Genomic DNA, 18,198 nt, shown 5'->3' with positions numbered 1-18,198 from the left:
AAACATAAAACTGAACTTAAGAGCTCAATCGGGTATTCAAGATGAAATTAAACCATAAAACTGCACCTAACTGAACCAACAACACCGAAAGCATCAACCTATTTCAGTAAACAAATCTATTAAAGAGAAAATCAAGCACAGTGGAGAAAATAATCTAAACCCTAAAAAGGTCAAAATTGCATGAGTGAATTAAAAAAACTAAATCGCCCTTTTATGCTCTATCTCTCTCTTCGGACGAAAATGGATGTTACATCATCAATAATCTTTCCCCAAAAATTTCTTCTACTCTTTCAGTCCAAATGGTCTACCGGATTACAAATGGAAGTAAATCCCAAAGCTTTCACTTTTTTGCACTCCGTTTCTTCTTATTCCATTCTCATAATGCAGCTCCAATAGAATCTTGAATTACCCAATGGACATTAAAACTTGAAAGAAAATAGTTCCATAGCAGTGTGACTTCGCAGTGAAGAAACAAATGCTTGTTGAACTCTATGGCTTTCTTACACATTAATCATTCAGTTATAATGATCACATATCTTAGCTTGTCCAAAGTCGGAGCAACATGGTAACAAAAAGACAAATGAAAGATTACCGTTTTTGGGGAATATTGTGATTCCATAGCAATTTGTGGGGAGAACTAACAAACCATCTACTTCCAATTGAATATAATAACTTGCCACTCAAAAAGTAGAGCCAGGTCTCCAAAATCTACTATCATTTGGCTTAGGGATACCTTTAATCAGCTGACTGACATCATTAACTTCTTCATTTTTCAAAATTCTTGAAAAATTAAAATTTCTTAGTCAGATTACAATCAGTTTGAGTAACCATTTGTCTTACAGTATGATGTTCGCTTCTAGATTAAATAGAGAAAGGAAAAGGGTATTTAGGATCGGAAAAAAAAATGTAATTACAATGTTTTTTTTGAAGCATGTATTTTTATTGAACTACGTATTAGAGGGCTATTACAAGAGAGTATTCGATACCTAAAGATTCGAATACAGATGGACCGGAATGCCAAGACATTACAATAACATAATATTGAAGCAAAATGCAAGTGTCGATCTCCGAATTAGCATTGCATTTGGGGTAGATGTTGTAGCTGATGGGGGGATATAGATAAGGTTGTCGAGGATCCGTAGGCCTTCGACGAATGATTTCCATAAAAAAAATTGTATGTTTGATGGACATGGTTGCGTCCATAAGAACTTGGTCGTTGGTGCTGAGGGTTGATGCAACTGATCCGAGTTATGTCTACTACCTTGTTTTCGGAATTTATCCATAATTTCGACCCGAGTCTTTAGCTCTAAATGAGTTTGATGAAGTGTCTAATCTCTGCCCATGAAGTGTATAATCTCTTCCCCAGAAGGATTAAGTTCTAAATAAACTAGTAACGCTATTACAAAGATTACTAAGACCAAAATACAAGCAGAGTTACAACTAAAGTTACCAAACTGTAGAAAAAAAGGATAATTGGTGTTTGGTACTCAAGTTTTGACCAACATTATGCTTTGGTCTAACATTTGTCCAACGTTAGGACTTGGTACCTGGACTGAACGTCGACTACAATTGACTAGGTTAAATGTTTAGAAATTATTAATTAAATTAAAAACAAAAATTTATAAATAAAATAAATGAAATTAAAAGATGACTTTCCTATTATAACCTTCTATTACATTAAGGTGATTATTTCATCTTCTCAACCTTTCGGATGACCACCACCAGCTTCAAAGGAAAAAAATCACCATCTCTGTCTCTTTTTCTTCCCATCAAAAATGCAACCACCATCACAACCAAAGTCCCATCCTTCCCTGTCTCTTTCTTGCCATCGTTAATTTACTGATGAACACAATCAATAAATTTTCACATCGTTAATTTATCAATTCCAATTTCAGATCTTTCATTCTCCAAAGTCCTTTTCTTTAATCAGTAATTTGGAGGTTTCCGATTAGTGAAATTGGGGGTTTGTTTAATTCAGAAATCAGGGTTTCCATTTAGTGAAATTGGGGGTTTGATTCAATTCGTAAATTGGTGTTTTGTTTGATTCAGAATTTTCGGTATTTTTTGATTTAGAAAACTAGGGTTTTATTGTTAAGATAAAGGGAAAAGCCATAAGTTCAATCGGGTGTTGCATAAGATGTTGTTGTTGTGGTTTAATCGGTTTTGTGAAAGGGGATCTGGAACTAATTCATAGAACAGGATGAGATTAAAGAGGAAATAGGGTTTCTGAAGAGAAAGAGGAGACGGATTTGTTGCTTCTAAAGAGGAAATTGAAGAAGTATTGATGTTGATTCTAGGTTACAGGTTAGGGTTTGCTTGAACTGATTCGAATTGGTTGAACTGGGAAGGAAATAAAGACTGGGTTCTTCTGTTGAGATGTTGGTGATGTTTCTGCAAGATGGTGGTCTATGTGAAGACAAGAAGAAGAAAGTCGAGAGAACTCAGGGAGTAAGATTTGAATATGAATTTGAGAGTGATGAGAATTGAAGTTCATCTGAATCTGCTAATCGATGGATCTCAAGAAGATCCAGATAATGACTTTTTGGTGGAATTTGAGATAGAGAGGAGTAGAAGAGTTATGCCCACTGATTGTTATGGCTAATGGAGAAAGCCGAGACTGTGATGTTGTTGCCCTAAGGAGAAATTGGGTTGGGTATTGAGGCGAAGGAAGAACAATTCTCTCTTACATCTATGTTTTCTTTTCCAACCATTGGATCTTAACCCACTTCAGGGATAAAAATGTAAACTCGTTATTTTTTTCTTTACGAAATTAATTAAAGTTAGGTCAAGACAGTCAACTTGGGTCGATGTCCAGTCCAGGTACGAATCCCTAACGTTGGACAAATGTTAGACCAAAGCCTAGTGTTGGTCAAAACCTGAGTACCAAACACCAATTATCCCAAGAAAAAAACAAGAAAGAAATACATAAGAGCTAGCACTATGGTGCTAGCTATCCCTTCCCGATCCCTCAAATGTAGGGAAGGGATGACACATGAAAGGAAATCTTGCTATGGTGTCGTCTCATCCCTTCCCTACACGAGACGCGTACTCAGTACCCGTATGAATAGTGTCAAACGCGTACTCAGTACCCGTATGAGTCAACTCGTTGACTTGACCAAAAAACGAGTACTGAGTACGCGTTTCATAGGTTTAAGGACACATAAGCAGAGCTAGTCGACCATTCTTGTTTTCTTCATCCTTCTTCCATATTTCTCTCCTCCTCAACACTTTCGATTTGAAGACCTTGTTGTGCGATTTTGGAGCTCAAATTGAATGGGTTTGTTCATTACCATCCGGTGAAGCATTTACCTTCTTTAAATTCGTGGTTCATCATCAAAATCCTCCAAGGTGAGTGATTAAAAATTTAGGGTTTAAATTTTATTTGAGTTTGATTATGATTAAATTTGTGATTTTGGGTCGATTACAATGTGTCATTGTTTGTTGTTTGATAGTTCAGGACGTTGTTGATTGATTTTATGGTATTTTGTGGATTGAATCAAATAAGGTGTTGTGTATGAATGAATTTTGATACGGATATGTTGTTGATTGATATGGATATGGTATTGTTTTTGATGATTTAATATTGATGAATGATTAAATTATTGAGGAATGATTAAATGAATATGGATATGGTATTGTTATTGATGATTTAGGATTGTTGTAGTTTAGTAGACAATGTGGCTGATTTTTGTTATTGGTCTTTGTAAAATACATCCATTGTAGATTTTTTGAATAAAATGGATTGTTTTGTGATGATTTATGTGTACTTGTGTGTCGTAGATGGACTCGGATGGATTTCAACGAATTATGGAAGATAAATTACCGGTTTCTTCAATAGAACATAGTGATCATAAATTGAAAATCCTTGATACGATAGTGAGTAGTTCGGAATCGTTGAGACATCGAAGTAGTATAAGTCCAATTCATGAAATGTATACCTCAATTTCTAGGTTTCCAACTGCTAAACATATTTTAGACAACTGTGGGTTCGGTTCCATTTTCAAAGTACAGTATCCAAAACTACAAGACAACTGCCTAACTACCGGTATATTTTCAAGGTGGTGGCATACCACCAATACATTTCACTTCCCTAGTTTTGAAATAGGGTTTACCCCATTATACTTCACCCAAATTACCGGAATTCCTATTGGCGTAGGTATACCCATATCATTAAGTTCAATTAGTAATGAGGAAATACATGTCATGGCTCCCGATGCCATAGACTGTTTGCTCCCATATCTTGAGGCGAAATGTTCTACTAGAAAAAAGAAACGCCAAAATTCAATTGTGGTTATTGGAGTAAAAGAAGTTAGACAAGAAGACATGGTTGCTCTGAGATAAAAAGTTGTGGATAGATGCAAGGGGATCAAGAAGAGTTTAATATTAGCGTTTGTCGAACATAGACTCGGCCTAGAAAACGATGTATTAATGCAGGAGCAAATTGCAAGATGATTTTTTATTTGGTTTTTTGGGAATGTCTTTTTCCCAAACAAGAACAGTGTTGTTGATTGTAAATGGCTTCGTATAATGAGAGATTTAAATTTGCTAAGCCAATATGATTGGGGTTCGGCGGTGTATGCCTATATGTTAAGGGTCTTGAGTACCGGAGTCACGGGTAACGTTCCTGAATTGCAGTTCTTCTCGTTTCCTTTGATGGTAAAATTACAAACCCACTTGTAATCTTACTTTTCTTTTTTGTTTTTTTGTTGGTTACATTATATTGTTTATAGTTGTTAATAATAACTAATAATGTTGCATCCTTGGTTTTGGGCATATTTCCGATGTCTATTTCCCTATACAAAATCTGAAAATGAAAATATGGATTTGTGGCCAGCTGGAAGGTTATACGATGGATCACAAAGACTAGTAGGAAAAGGCAGTCAGGGAGATTCAGGTTCCCATTCTGTGACAACTGTGCGTAACCAGATTGATAACTTTGCATTCGATTATGTATTCTGGTCGCCATGGGAGGATAGTGAATGGAGAACTAGACCAGAGGTGGTAGAGGCTAAACGAATCTCTGTAACACGTAGGGTTTTTTACGATCCTTATGGTCACAACGCCTTGTACCTGGGCGAACGATGTCCCAAGCAAGTTCTTGGAATCACTGTAATACCGTGCAACCCTCCTGATTCAATAATAGACATCACAAATGCATATTTGTACCAGGAGCAGAATGTTAATGGCCTGATTATGATGAAGTATCCAATCAACATTATAAGTTGTGGTGGAAGAAAGAAGTCAGTTGGGAAGTACAAGGGTGTGATTGCACATGAAGGAAACATGGATTTGTATGGCACCTGATTAAAGATTTTTCGTGGGTCGTAGTAATGAGGTTCAAACTCTCGGACTTGTGAAGGATAATTTTTTTAGAAAACAAATATATATACAAATATTGACAAATTGGTAGAGAGTTACTGGGACTAAGGACTTGGCCAATTCTCATGCATATGGTACATTTTATTTATCCTTAACAATTATCGCTCAAAACATAAAATGTAAGGACTATTATTTTGCCAATATAGATTCTTATAATATTAGTTATAAATCGTAAGCATGGGACATCAAACATTTAAGCAAGCATGCCGCATCAAATAAAATGATAACTAATTAATCAAAATCATTTTTCAATTTTAAATCAATGCAAAAGTCATAAAAAGAATAAATTAAATTTACCAGAATGACGAAAATCGCCTCCTCCATTGTCCCAATGTTGGGTTTAGCTCATCATGGTGAAATACCTCTCAAAATATTTTATTAAGCTCAATTGGTGTTTACAATAAAGAGAAGAAGAGAAAATGGTATGAAACTGTAATCTGCGACGCACAAAAGGCGTCCAGAATAAACGATAAAACCTAACTGCTGTTGTCGTTACGGTCCTAAGACCCACACCTACGACCCACGAGCCGCTGTCGTTGTCACTGTTGAAGAACGACGGTTTCTGAGAGTCTGTTCTTCGTGTTCTTCATCTTCATCAGCAACATAAAACAGCAGCAGGAAGCTTGGTGTTCATGGTGATTTCTTGCTCCTCAGTTCTCCTCAAGCCCCCAAACTCTCGACAACCCTTCTAGGCAACCATAGAAACATATTTATAGCCAACAGACCCATCGAATCTCGCTCATTCACTCCATATAATTCTCTTTAACTCGGCAGTAAAGAAAAATATTCTTGGGAATATTTTCTTTCCATTCTTGCTCTGGTACGCATAGATTTCCATCCTGGTCACTCTAGAAGTGTTTACACACGACCCACAACGTTGCTAGAGCCCTCATGCATGATCAGAACACGCTCAAATCTTCTCCAATCCCGTGTCCAACCCGTGTTTTCCTGTTTTGCTTCCGTGAATTGTCCAGCTAATTATGGCCAAATTTGATCGAACCAAAAGCCCAAAACGTGTTTGATAGGACATAACACAACTTCCTACCAAAAATCAGCCATTGAATCGCCCTAGAACACGTTCAAAAATTCCAACAAACATCTGCCAGTTGATATATTTTTTTCCCGCCAATTTTTGGTTTTTGAATTTGGGAAGAAGATGTCCTCCCCCTAACAAGAACTGGGGTGTGAATAGCAGCTGCCTTGGGGGTGACCTGGGGGGTGCCCCTTAGTAATTAGGTTACCCCTTATCCAAAAGCGAGAGTCCGAATAACACTTGTCCTCCGGGTGACAAAATCAACTTTTCGAGACGAATTTTCCAAAAATATTTATTTCCAAAAAAATACCTACAAATACATAAAATAACAAAATTAGTACAAAATCGAGTGCCAACAATATATAGTATTGAGATCAAATTAGACACAAAAATGTGTCTATCAGCACCCAAGATAACGATGCATATGTACACCGACCAACACCTCCAACGACGAAGCACATACACGAAACAATTGGTGTCTGCTGAACATCATCTCTTCCCACATCCACCAAGCGAAATGAAAACTAAAATATGTGGCCCCGACTTTCAGACGACTTATCCTCCTGTTGGAATGGAGTATTTGGGAGTGTTTCTTCATCCCAACTATGAAGTCAGCCTGGGTATACATGTGAGTATAATATAACCTTTAATTCAAATATATTTTACTTGTAAAAAGAATTAAACTCATGTCCTTCCTTGTTGTTTACAGGAGATGTGGCGCGATGCATATCAGGCTATGCAACAAAAATACTTGGCTACACAGCAATGGGTTTACGACTACACATCGGAGCTGCAACACCAAATCAAATACGGTGAACCACCCCCTGTGAGATTTGTGAAACTGTATCAAGCACCATATACATGTGAGTCATCTAGTCAAGGTCAGTCTCGTGATTCGGGTCCGTCGATGGGTTCTTTTGTTCCAAATAGTCAAGAAGAACCTTACTTAGGTTCTAATCCGTCTGAGCCATTAAATCAAAGTACAACCACGTACCAACATCAGGGCAGCGAAAATTTTCCATGGTTTGGAATGTAAAGGGCTAGTTTTTATTTTTAACGGATATGTTTTTTTGCACTGTATAACGGCTATTTTAGATTATCTTAACGGCATATCTATTTTTCACTGGTATTTGTATTGTATAACGATCTATGTTGATCAAGTCTTCAGAATACCAATCCCGGAGAATGATTAAATTTGGATGTTTTATCTTTAATTTATGTTCTTTTCTGTTTTGCTGTGTGTTTCAACATCAGACGTTAATCAAGTCTTCGGAACAAGAATCCCGAAAAATGATTATATTTGAATTTTTTATCTTATATTTATGTAATCTTTTATATTTAAGTCTTCTGGAAATCCATATATGATCTGATGTTCTAGTTTTAAATTAAGATAAGTTTAACATTGATAAAACTAAAATTCCACAAAATAAACAACAATTTCGATTGAACTTAGCACGTGCAACAAGCCTTTAAACCCCTAGGTGACCCTAGTGGACGAGTTATTGTGTCGTGAGGGTTTACACAGAGATTTACCCACAAAATCTTCATAAATATTTATTAAACTTTTAGTCTTCACTGGATGAAGCAGAAGAATTGTCCGGCGATTGGTACTCTGGGAGTTTGGATACCATGAAATGATAGCTTTCATCAAATGTGAATGCTTCACCCTTTTCCTCCAAATAACGCGCTTTAACGACTTCGTGCTACAATAACACATGACATTATACTTATTCTTGTGATTTCAAATCAATCAATTTAGCTTTAGAGGAAAGCAATTCAAAAATACTTACAAAATGTTGAGGGGACAGGCTAATATGGCTGGCGTTGAGGATCCGTTGTTGAATAGCTATAAAATCTGAAATGGCTTTTTGGATTATCTGGTACCGATCATGAATTTGTTGAAGACTTCTTCCCTTCGCATTCCCATAATCTCGTCTATATTGGTTATATATCTTCGCCCAAAAGGTTTCTGGCTCTGGCATTACAGGAGACTGATCTGCTACTCGAGATTCTTTGTACCATGTTTTGGTGATTGCCAAATCTTCAATTGAATCAAATGATCCCATTGTTCTTTTCGTGTAAAGAGTTATGAGAGGTAGTGAAAAATGTGAGAAGTTTTTGAAAGTTTATTAAAACTGGGGTGTTTTTCTTTTTGGAGATAGTTAACACAATTTATAATATCTTTTATAAACTAGCCATAACAAACTAGTCGTTATATACTAGCCGTTGGAAATTAGCCGTTACTAAAGATCCGTTACTACCCCAAAATATAATTCAAATTGTCGAAAATAGAAATACATAAATAATTTTTATCGAAACTACATTATCGTTACTAAACTACAGCATCGGAACTAAAATGCGGCCTTACTTAAATACAAAAATAAGAATTAAACTAATCTATTACAAATTTAACGAATTATCAGAACTGAAATACGACATTACTTAAAAGAAAAAAACCATTAAGCTAAGATATTAAAAATTGAACGGAATATCTTGCTCGCTCTGCATCTTCTTGGCCAATATGACATTCTGTTGATATTCAAAGTACTTTCTTGCCTTTGGAGTCATCTTTTCGAGATCCAACTTCATTATTTCCCTTTCTTCTTTCATTTGAGCAATCTGAATTTGTTGTTGAGTTGTCTCTAACAACCTTTCCATAATTTGGTTTTGTTGGAGTTGACGAGCTGGGACAATCGTTCGGGATTCTTTTAGATAATCAACAAGTTTACTACCTGCGTCACTCATCTGAGAGTCTTGCGAGGGTGGTGTGGCGGATTTACTTTTCCCAACCAAGTTTTTATTAATTTGGGCTTTTTTCGCTGCTCTGGAAATGCGTTTATCTCCGGTAAATCCACCAGAAGATGTTCAAGGTATGGTGATTGGGGTCGTACTAGGGGTATATCCTGATGGAAAAGGGATACAACTAGGGATATTATTTGTAAATTGATTCTCGACAAATTGGCTTGAAGGTGGGTTTTGGGAACTTGAGGGTGGAGAACTAAACATATTAGAGAAATTTGCATGAATTTGAGATGACGGAGGATTACAATCTTGTTCCATATCTTCAGTTTCACCGACGGACACAATTGGAACATCTTTGAGCATGTTCCACTGAACATCTCGTTCAAAATCTCTTTTGTATATGTCAGAATATAAAATTTTCGCAATTAACATCTACATAATTGTAAACAATCCGTTAATAGGATACGCGTATATTAATCTATTTAATAATAACATATACGAAAACTATAATAAACATATTTAAATAACATACCCGGTTAATAGAGTCAATGCCCGGATTAGATATTACGGCTCTTGCAACACAACCAGAGAAATTATCCACTTCACCCTTGATTTTGCTAAACCGATTACAAATGCTTTTTCAAGTGCGGTCATTCCGATTCCTGCCACAAACTTCCACAAATTTACTAAAAAGCACTTCCCAAAATACTTCCTTATCCTAATAATTGTGATAACCAATAGCAAGGTACTGAGTAATCATGTGATGATCTTCCAAAGTAGTAAATCTCGTTATGTGTTTCCTTTTTTGGCTTTGAGTCTCCGCCATTGATGAGCAAAACAAAATTAAAACTATTAAACGAGAATAAAATTAGAAAGATTTAAGTGAAAGAAATCAATTGATGTAGGAAGAAGAAATTGATTTGGTGTGGTTTGAGTAGAGAATTAGAGTGGTATTTATAGAGGATTTTGAAAAAATGGCCGTTGGGACCCGACGGTGTAGAAAATAGAGCCGTTATTAATGATGGATGGTTAGGATCGGGTGTGAGAGAGGAGTAAACGAAAAAAGGTCAAACAAATAAAATTTCGGAAACGCGTACTCAGTACCCGTGTAAAAAGCTACGCGTACTGAATACTCGTATCAACGGATTTACGGGTACTCAGTACGCGTAAAATAAGACGACTACTGAGTATCCGTGTGATTTCCCTTTCCTACAAGGCTGATCAGATCTGATCAGGCAAATAAAGAAAGGGGCGAGTATCCCTACATGAATAGGGATTTAGGAGACCATAATACTTGAGTTTTTGGGGTTTTGAGGGATCCCTCTCCATAGTGCTAGCTCTAATTAACATAGACTTAACCTAGACTAACAGAGGTAAATTAAAAGGGGAAGATAATTTTGCTGAAACAGTAAAATACAAAAGAACTGATAAAGGACTATCAAGTAACTAAAGGTGTCGATTCACCGGACCAATCTCAAATCAAATAGACTTTGTGGTTGTTGTGTGATACGAAGAAACCAAAAAACTGCCAAGCATTCCAGGGAGTGCAACAACCAAAGTTTTTAGAGTGTGGAGATGTTGAATATGCTGCTTGATGTGCTAAATAAGTCATCTTGCTCAAGATTCATAGAATGATCTAATACTCATACATGGGACCAAGGTGAGGAAATGTCGCGAACGGCTTGCTGCAGGTTCCACTAGAAAAAATGCATCGGGATGGCAAAATTCATAGAATGATCTAATACTCATACATGGGACCAAGACGAGGAAATATCGCGAACGGCTTGCTGCAGGTTCCACTAGAAAAAATGCATCGGGATGGCAAATATTGTGAAGTTGTAGGAAGTATTTTTAATCCAGCTGAAGTTGAGGATTGAAATCCCTACGGCTAAGCATCTTGCTTATAGGTGCAGAAGAGGTAATACGTTTAGGCATGAACTCTGTGATGCATTTTCTTTGGTTAAATAGTCTAATACTCACTGATGTTTTCCCAGAGACTAAATAAGTCAATCTCAGATCATAAATACTTTCCAAAAACCTAATTTGGATCAGGGATCTCCAAATCCTTGGTAGAAATAACTAACTAACAAAACCTTATCAAACATATCTAAATACCAAAACCACATTGAACAAGGAAACACAAGGAAATGAGAAGAAACCAACTAGAGAACACCACCAACAATAATAAACCGAAAACTTTTAACTGAACTAACCTGGTGGTTTGAGAAACTGTCTCTCTACTTCAAAACATATTCAAGGAGGAAAACACGCGTGAAAATTGGGCTTCAATAGCCTCATAAAAGAAAAGAACGACCGGAATCATATGCAATTGCTAAACCAGATTACATAGAACACAAAGAGCAAAAGGGGATTGAGAAAAAAGATCGAAAAATAACAGAACAAAAATTTTACGGATCAAGGTTTAATCAAAAGTTAGAAAGCATTTAGTGGTTTATTCGGAATATAGGAATGAAGATAAATGGTCTCATAGGGAATGATAAAATCATCAAGCTAAACTAGATTACCGCTTGCGGTGCGGAGGCCGACCAAGAAAAAGATCAGACAACATCTATCATCACAGACAGTTACCACCCCTAGTTATCAAGCATAACCCGAATGAGTGTATCCTTGTGTTGTGCCCGCCCGTATGTGCAAATATCTTTATTATTTTTAATTTTTTTCAAGTGGTTTAAATACCAACTTTTTTCTTTCTTTTTTTGGTTTTTATATTCGACGCCCAGCTGACAACAAGTATCATTTTACTAGATACGTGCACGTCCAATATCTGGAGTTTCGACACATGTTACCAACCTAGCGATTAGCATGGATTAGAGGGAAGTTTTAAGGTATTTTCCCCCAAGTATCCAGCTCATAATCCTAATTTTCCCAGCTTAATCTTAATTCTCTCGGTCCTCTTCCTCTTTTGTTCTCTCTCCTTCTTGCTCCTACTCTTACACAGTTACAATTTAACAACAACAACAGTATGATCTTTAATAAAATAAACTAAGATGGATATTTAGAAATAGAAATTTATATGAAAGGTTTTGAGAAGAATCAAAATGATGGAGTGATGCAGTTTTTTACACTGACGGACCCATGAAGGGGCTAAAGGGGGCAATAGTCCGGGTCAAATGTGTAGAAAAATAAATTTATAGTCCGGGTCAAATGTGTAGAAAAATAAATTTATGTATGAGTAATCTCATAAGTTTTTGGTTTAGCCCACACGTAGTTCGACAACTGTTCAGAATTAGTTGTAAAATCATAACAACTTGTTATAATTTTTGTCGTAGTCTATGTTTTTGTTGTTTTCTTTGCTTCACATGCAGTAGAAAGTCTTCGTTTGTTCCTTTATTCTCTCGTATGCAATATTTTCTCCATTAGTTTGTACGTTTAAAATTATTTTTAACCCTCTAAAAATTTGTGGCCGCTTAGTGATTGCCTTACCCTATGAACTAGTCCTACCCAACAAATAATTCTGGGTCCGTCCCTGGTTTGTTATGGTTAAATTAAGGTGGTAAATTGACGGAGGATAAATCTGAAAACTAAAGGTACTTTGTAGTGTTATGTGTAACCAACTGTAAATGGTTCAATGCTATTTTTTATTATTTGCTCATGGTTTATCCATATTGTTCTTCTTTTTGCAAACACTGGTTCTTCTACTACTAATGATGTGATGATTCTGTAATTTTGCTTTGGTTTTTCGATCAATTACGGTCGATCTAATGGCTATTTTTATGATCTTTGAACTGTGAGTTAGATTGTTTAATTATATCTGACTGAAATTTATGATCAATTTTATTGATTATATCATATTTAGCCTCAATTTTATGAAATTGTAAGATTTGATATTTCAATTTTAACTTTTTGGGACATTTGTTGTGACCGACAGATCGCAGATTTCTCCTTACATACAAGCGCCTCCCTAAAGGTCGGCCACTGAAGAAGTCTCTGGGCATAACAACGAGATATTGTGGTTTATTGAATACATCTACTATCACGATGTGAACTGTTAGGGATAGAGATAGCATCCAAGGAACAATTCCTATATTTTTCCGATGAGAAGATTCAGATTGATCCAACCTGAGATATTCCTATATTTTTCCGATGCAGGTATTATTATTATTATTTACTTTTTATTTTTTTTAACGGTCCGCGAGTTATAACCCCAAAGGTGTCACTATCCATATGCAAAAACTCCAACAAAACAAATTGTTCACAAAAACCCCATTTAACATAAATTGTCAATATTAGCCTTCTAGTTTAAATCACCCCAACAAAAATAAAAAACAACCCCACCTTTAATTTTAAATCATCCAACAAAAATAAAAAATAATCCCACCATTAATTTCTATTATATTATCACCACCACAAAATAACACCACCAGCAGAACCACCAATGTGTCGCCACCACTGACCACCGCCGTCGCCAAAAACAACCACTGTCAACCGCCGCCACCGCCGTACCGACCACCACCATCACCACCTCCACCGCCGCCAACCACCACCGCGCCACCACCTCCACCACCGCCGTCGCCAACGACCAACGTGCCACCGCCTCCACCACCGCCGCCGCCAACCACCACCGCGCCGCCGCCGTCGCCAACCACCACCGCGCCACCGCCTCCACTGCCACCGCCGTTACCGACCACCACCATCACCACCTCCACCGCCGCCAACCACCACTGCGCCACCACCTACACCGCCGCAAAACCTCCACCACGCCCCCACCTCCACCGCCACCAACCACCACCACCGTGCCACCACCTCCACCGCCGCCAACCACCACCGCGCCACGCCTCCACCATCGCCGCCGCCAACCTCCACCGCCGCCAACCACCACCGCGCCACCGCCTCCACCATCGCCGCCGCCAACCACCGCCGCCGACAGCTACCACCTCGCCACCACCGCCACCCAACACGGCGCCACCACCTCCATCCCCGAAAACCACCACTGCGCCACCGCCGACCACCACAGACCACCACTGTCGCCAACCACCACCACCAGCAACACCACCATTATCGCCGACCACCGCCACCAACCAGTCGCCACCGCCACAAAAAATGAATTTCATTGATCAATATTCAACAAAATAAGAAAAAAATGATGAAACCAAACAGAAAAAATGATGAAACCAAAATTGGTTTCACCAAAACTAGATGAAACCTAATTAGGTTTCATCATTTTTCACATATTGTCATTTCGCCAACACAACTTCAATGATGAAACCAAACCAAAATAAACTAGGCAAAAATGACCAAAACTAGATAAAATCTAATTAGGTTTCATCATTTTTCCACATATTGTCATTTCTCCAACACAGCTTCAATGATGAAACCAAACCAAAATAAACTAGACAAAAATGATGAAACCAAAGTTGGTTTCACCAAAACTAGATGAAACCGAAATTGGTTTCATCAGTTTTCCACATATTTTCATTTCACCAACACAAACTTCAATGATATATTACAGCTGTCGTCTTGATTGCAATAAGAACTAGAGGAATTTTAGTTTGACCACTATGCTGACAGAAAACAGATTTGCACGTGTATCATTTTGATCCATTAATTAATATATTATTTAGATGATAAGTTAATTAGTCACGCCAAATCCTGTTCAACATTAGTCGTACAGGATTTGCTTCGAAAACAGGAAAATCCGAAAATCTTATTACCTATTCGAAAGCATGCGCATGTGCAAAACAATATCAGGATCCGGACCACCACCAAGAACCCAGTTCACTGCTTCCTCAACATTTTTGGTGGGAGAAATGATAACTCTCATCAACTCTCCAAACACATTAGGCCTGGATTGAAAATATCCTGGCTGCCCAAATAATTCAACAGCTGCATTCCGCATCTGAGGGTGTATGTTCTTTAAGAAAAACTGAGCACCCACTGCATCAGTTGTACCTTGAAACCTACCATGGAAAAAATTCAATACCGAATTGATATTGCTGAACCTCATGACAACTAAGTTTCTATACATACTTGCTTACCAGATGATTGGGTGCTTCCAGTTCCTCCAATTGCCGCACAGAACATTTGTTTCTGCAGGTTTCTCAAAATCATCAGTTCTGATGAGGAGTTTTCCATGCTTAGTCGTGCAATTGTTCTGTCTCCAGAGATGTTTTACTTCTTTTAAAGTAAATGAGACATCGGAATAAGATATGTGCTCCCCAAATGGGAAGTTGCCCCTGAATCATGCAAGTAAAACAAAGTTTCAATACAATGTAACTGCGTTCCCCATATAGAATAAAATTTTCATCACGGGATAAATATGAAATTCATTTAAAACACAAAATAGAAAGGCTTGAGAGAGAACCAATATGCCTGGTTTGCCCGATAATCAATGACCGGTTCAACATGATACTCAACGCTGCCCCTGTTAATATCTTGTACATTTCGTTTCCAAATCCTGCTTCCGACGCTTTTCCCAGAACAAATCCTTGCTCACAGAATTCCTCCGGAGGAAGCTCACGTACTCTTGTAGGCCCTAACAGTATTCAAAATTAACATGTGAAAATCCGACAGCAGTCCTCTAATCTCATTAGGATTCCAGCAGACTAGATGAATACACACTATAAACCACTACATGGTAATCACTCAAACCTCCCAATGATGACTACAGGTATCAAACTAGACATTCCAATTCATTAACTGCCACGTTTTCTACTCTTGATACTAAGCCACACTTCATCCTAACAAGTTTCACACTGTGTCAAAACCTTCCAAACATAGTAATGTACTCTATAATTCTAACTACAACTCTGGCAATACGGCTGTAAAGATATTAGGCAGGCGCATCCAACATCATAATTACTACCCTAGAAGTACTACAATGTTCGATATGATATACAGTATGCGTAAAGAGATAAAAATCAAACCAATATGCTAAATTTATCGTAAAGAAATGCAAATCAAACTAATCAATACCGTTTAATATGAAATGATATCGAATCATTTGTCTCACTCTAAGGCTTTCTTTTTCATGTCCATCACCAGCAAAACTCTCTCCCATCTCTTCGACCGTCGCGCACTTACCCGATTCACCGTCCGATTGTTGATTATATTTATTCTGCTCCACTAGCTCATCACTATTAAGCTCATTAGGAAATGTGAGTGAAGTAGAATAAGGAGGAGGTTGATCAATAGACCTTAAAGTTAAAACTAATAATCCAAACCCAGTAATGATTCCACATATTAAAAGAAACCCATGTTCACACAGTCTTCTCCTCCTAGATCCTATGTTATACCTCATTTTTTTCCTAAATCAAGATTTTGAAGAGATGGATAGATCTACCTTTACATCATTATTATTAGTATCGGAACTTCCACTCAAGGAACTATTAAAATGAAAATTCAGAGCTTTGAAATTTCTGCAAAAAAATTTTTTTCAGAAGAAGAGAGTTTAACCCTAGCTAGAAAGATGCAAAACAGAAGAGGAAAAAGTGCTGAGAAGTGAGGAGGATAGGTTCAGAGTTTTTATTTGGAAAACGAAATCAAAATTAGGGAAGATTATAAACCATAATTCTCTACGAAATCAAAATTAAACTTCATACTACCATCTCTACTTCAAATCAGAACAAACCCACTTTAATTCTAACAAACCATTGATATTTAATAAAAAAGAATCAATCAAAACAGAAACCTTAAATTTGACCTCCGATTTACCTTTTCTGTGAATTCTGATTTCAGTAATCGATTTAACAACATCACTCTCAATCAAAGCAAAATTAAACTACAGAGATACGAATTACAATGAAGAATTAAAGAGGTTTGATGCACTAACCCATTTTTAAGAACCACGATCTAGATTTAATCCTCTTTCTCAACTATTACGGAGAAGAAAACCAAATTTTGAAGACGAAATTGATGTTGGTGGTGACGTAGGTGTTGCTGCTTGTGGTGACGGAGGTGTTGCTGCTGGTGTTCGTGGAGATTTGTTGCTGCTGGTGATGATGGTGGTGGGAGAAGGAGACGGAAGAAAGAAGAAAAAAGAAATCAGAGAAGAAGAAGAAGAAAAGGTCAAGGGCATGTTTGTCTTTTTTTAAAGTAACAAAAACTAAATTTACACATTATTATTTGGTTTGGGGTTTTTGTCCCAATTTTATTTGAAACGGTTTTTATTTGGTAGAAATAATATGACCGGTTTTTTCTTATCACTAGTTTGTTCACCTAGGGGTTTTGTCACTAGTTTTGTTTTTTTAATAAAAATCTCTCCTGCTTATTAAATTTTTACAATGTGCGACTACAGAGTACAGATTAGGGGGTTGAGCGACACTTTAAAAAATGTGAGTGAACTACATTTTCCTTGGTCCAAACGCTCTTGCGAAAGCATTACATTTCATTGTCGAAACAATTTTCATTCATCAAGTGCCAGCGAGTTATTTGTTGATTACTTGATTGGCTAGTTAGGTAGACAACATTCTTCCCCACAAAAAAGATTGTGTACACTGTGGCCCATGGATCGCAATAAATTATAACTCCTCCGTCCATTTCAATTACATATATCTGTGGAGGATAATCAATAACGAATTTCCTCGAAATTTTTCAAAATCATTTATGTAGTTTTCGGTAAGCTATAAATTGCGGTAATAACAATAAATGCCTGGCTAAATTGAGGCATATGCCATTTAATTGGGGTTTATAGCTACATGACAAAATAGAGTCATTAACAAGTAATTTCTAGAAATCCCTTAACCACTATTTTTTGTTAATACCTAATATACCCTTATTAAATTAGTGATGATTAATTAAGTTAGTATTAGTTAAATTAATTAGTGTTTGAGTTTGATTATAGTGTTAGGATTAGAGTAGAAATTCATTTCCTCTTTTAAGGTTTGGAGGGAAAGAAGAAGAAGAGGGAAAAAGAAAAAGTTAGGGTTTGTGATTTTTGTTAGTAAAATGAAACTTTGTAGTGATGATGAAGACTCTAGTAGTGATGAAGAAGTGGGTGCATCAGATTGTCATGATTTCGATCCTACCGAATTGGATATTTTGTTGAAAGAAGAAGAAGATGTCAACCAAAGAATGCTTGAGGATAT

At 37.0% G+C, this 18,198-nt stretch overlaps 1 protein-coding gene across 1 annotated transcript; it reads right to left on the bottom strand.

Moving 5' to 3' along the window:
• Positions 1-14,042: 14,042 nt before the first annotated feature.
• LOC113295807 lies at positions 14,043-16,920 on the bottom strand. The gene is made up of 5 exons (XM_026544133.1): positions 16,088-16,920; positions 15,485-15,647; positions 15,151-15,348; positions 14,827-15,072; positions 14,043-14,136 (listed from the first exon to the last, which is right to left on the bottom strand). Exons 1-5 carry the CDS (start codon positions 16,410-16,412, stop codon positions 14,043-14,045), a joined length of 1,026 nt encoding a protein of 341 aa, XP_026399918.1. The 5' UTR covers positions 16,413-16,920.
• Between the last annotated feature and the right edge of the window lie 1,278 nt (positions 16,921-18,198).

The sequence above is a fragment of the Papaver somniferum genome, chromosome 7 (assembly GCF_003573695.1).
Source record: "Papaver somniferum cultivar HN1 chromosome 7, ASM357369v1, whole genome shotgun sequence".
In the NCBI taxonomy this organism is placed as follows: domain Eukaryota; kingdom Viridiplantae; phylum Streptophyta; class Magnoliopsida; order Ranunculales; family Papaveraceae; genus Papaver; species Papaver somniferum.
This window is presented reverse-complemented; position numbering and strand designations above follow the sequence as displayed.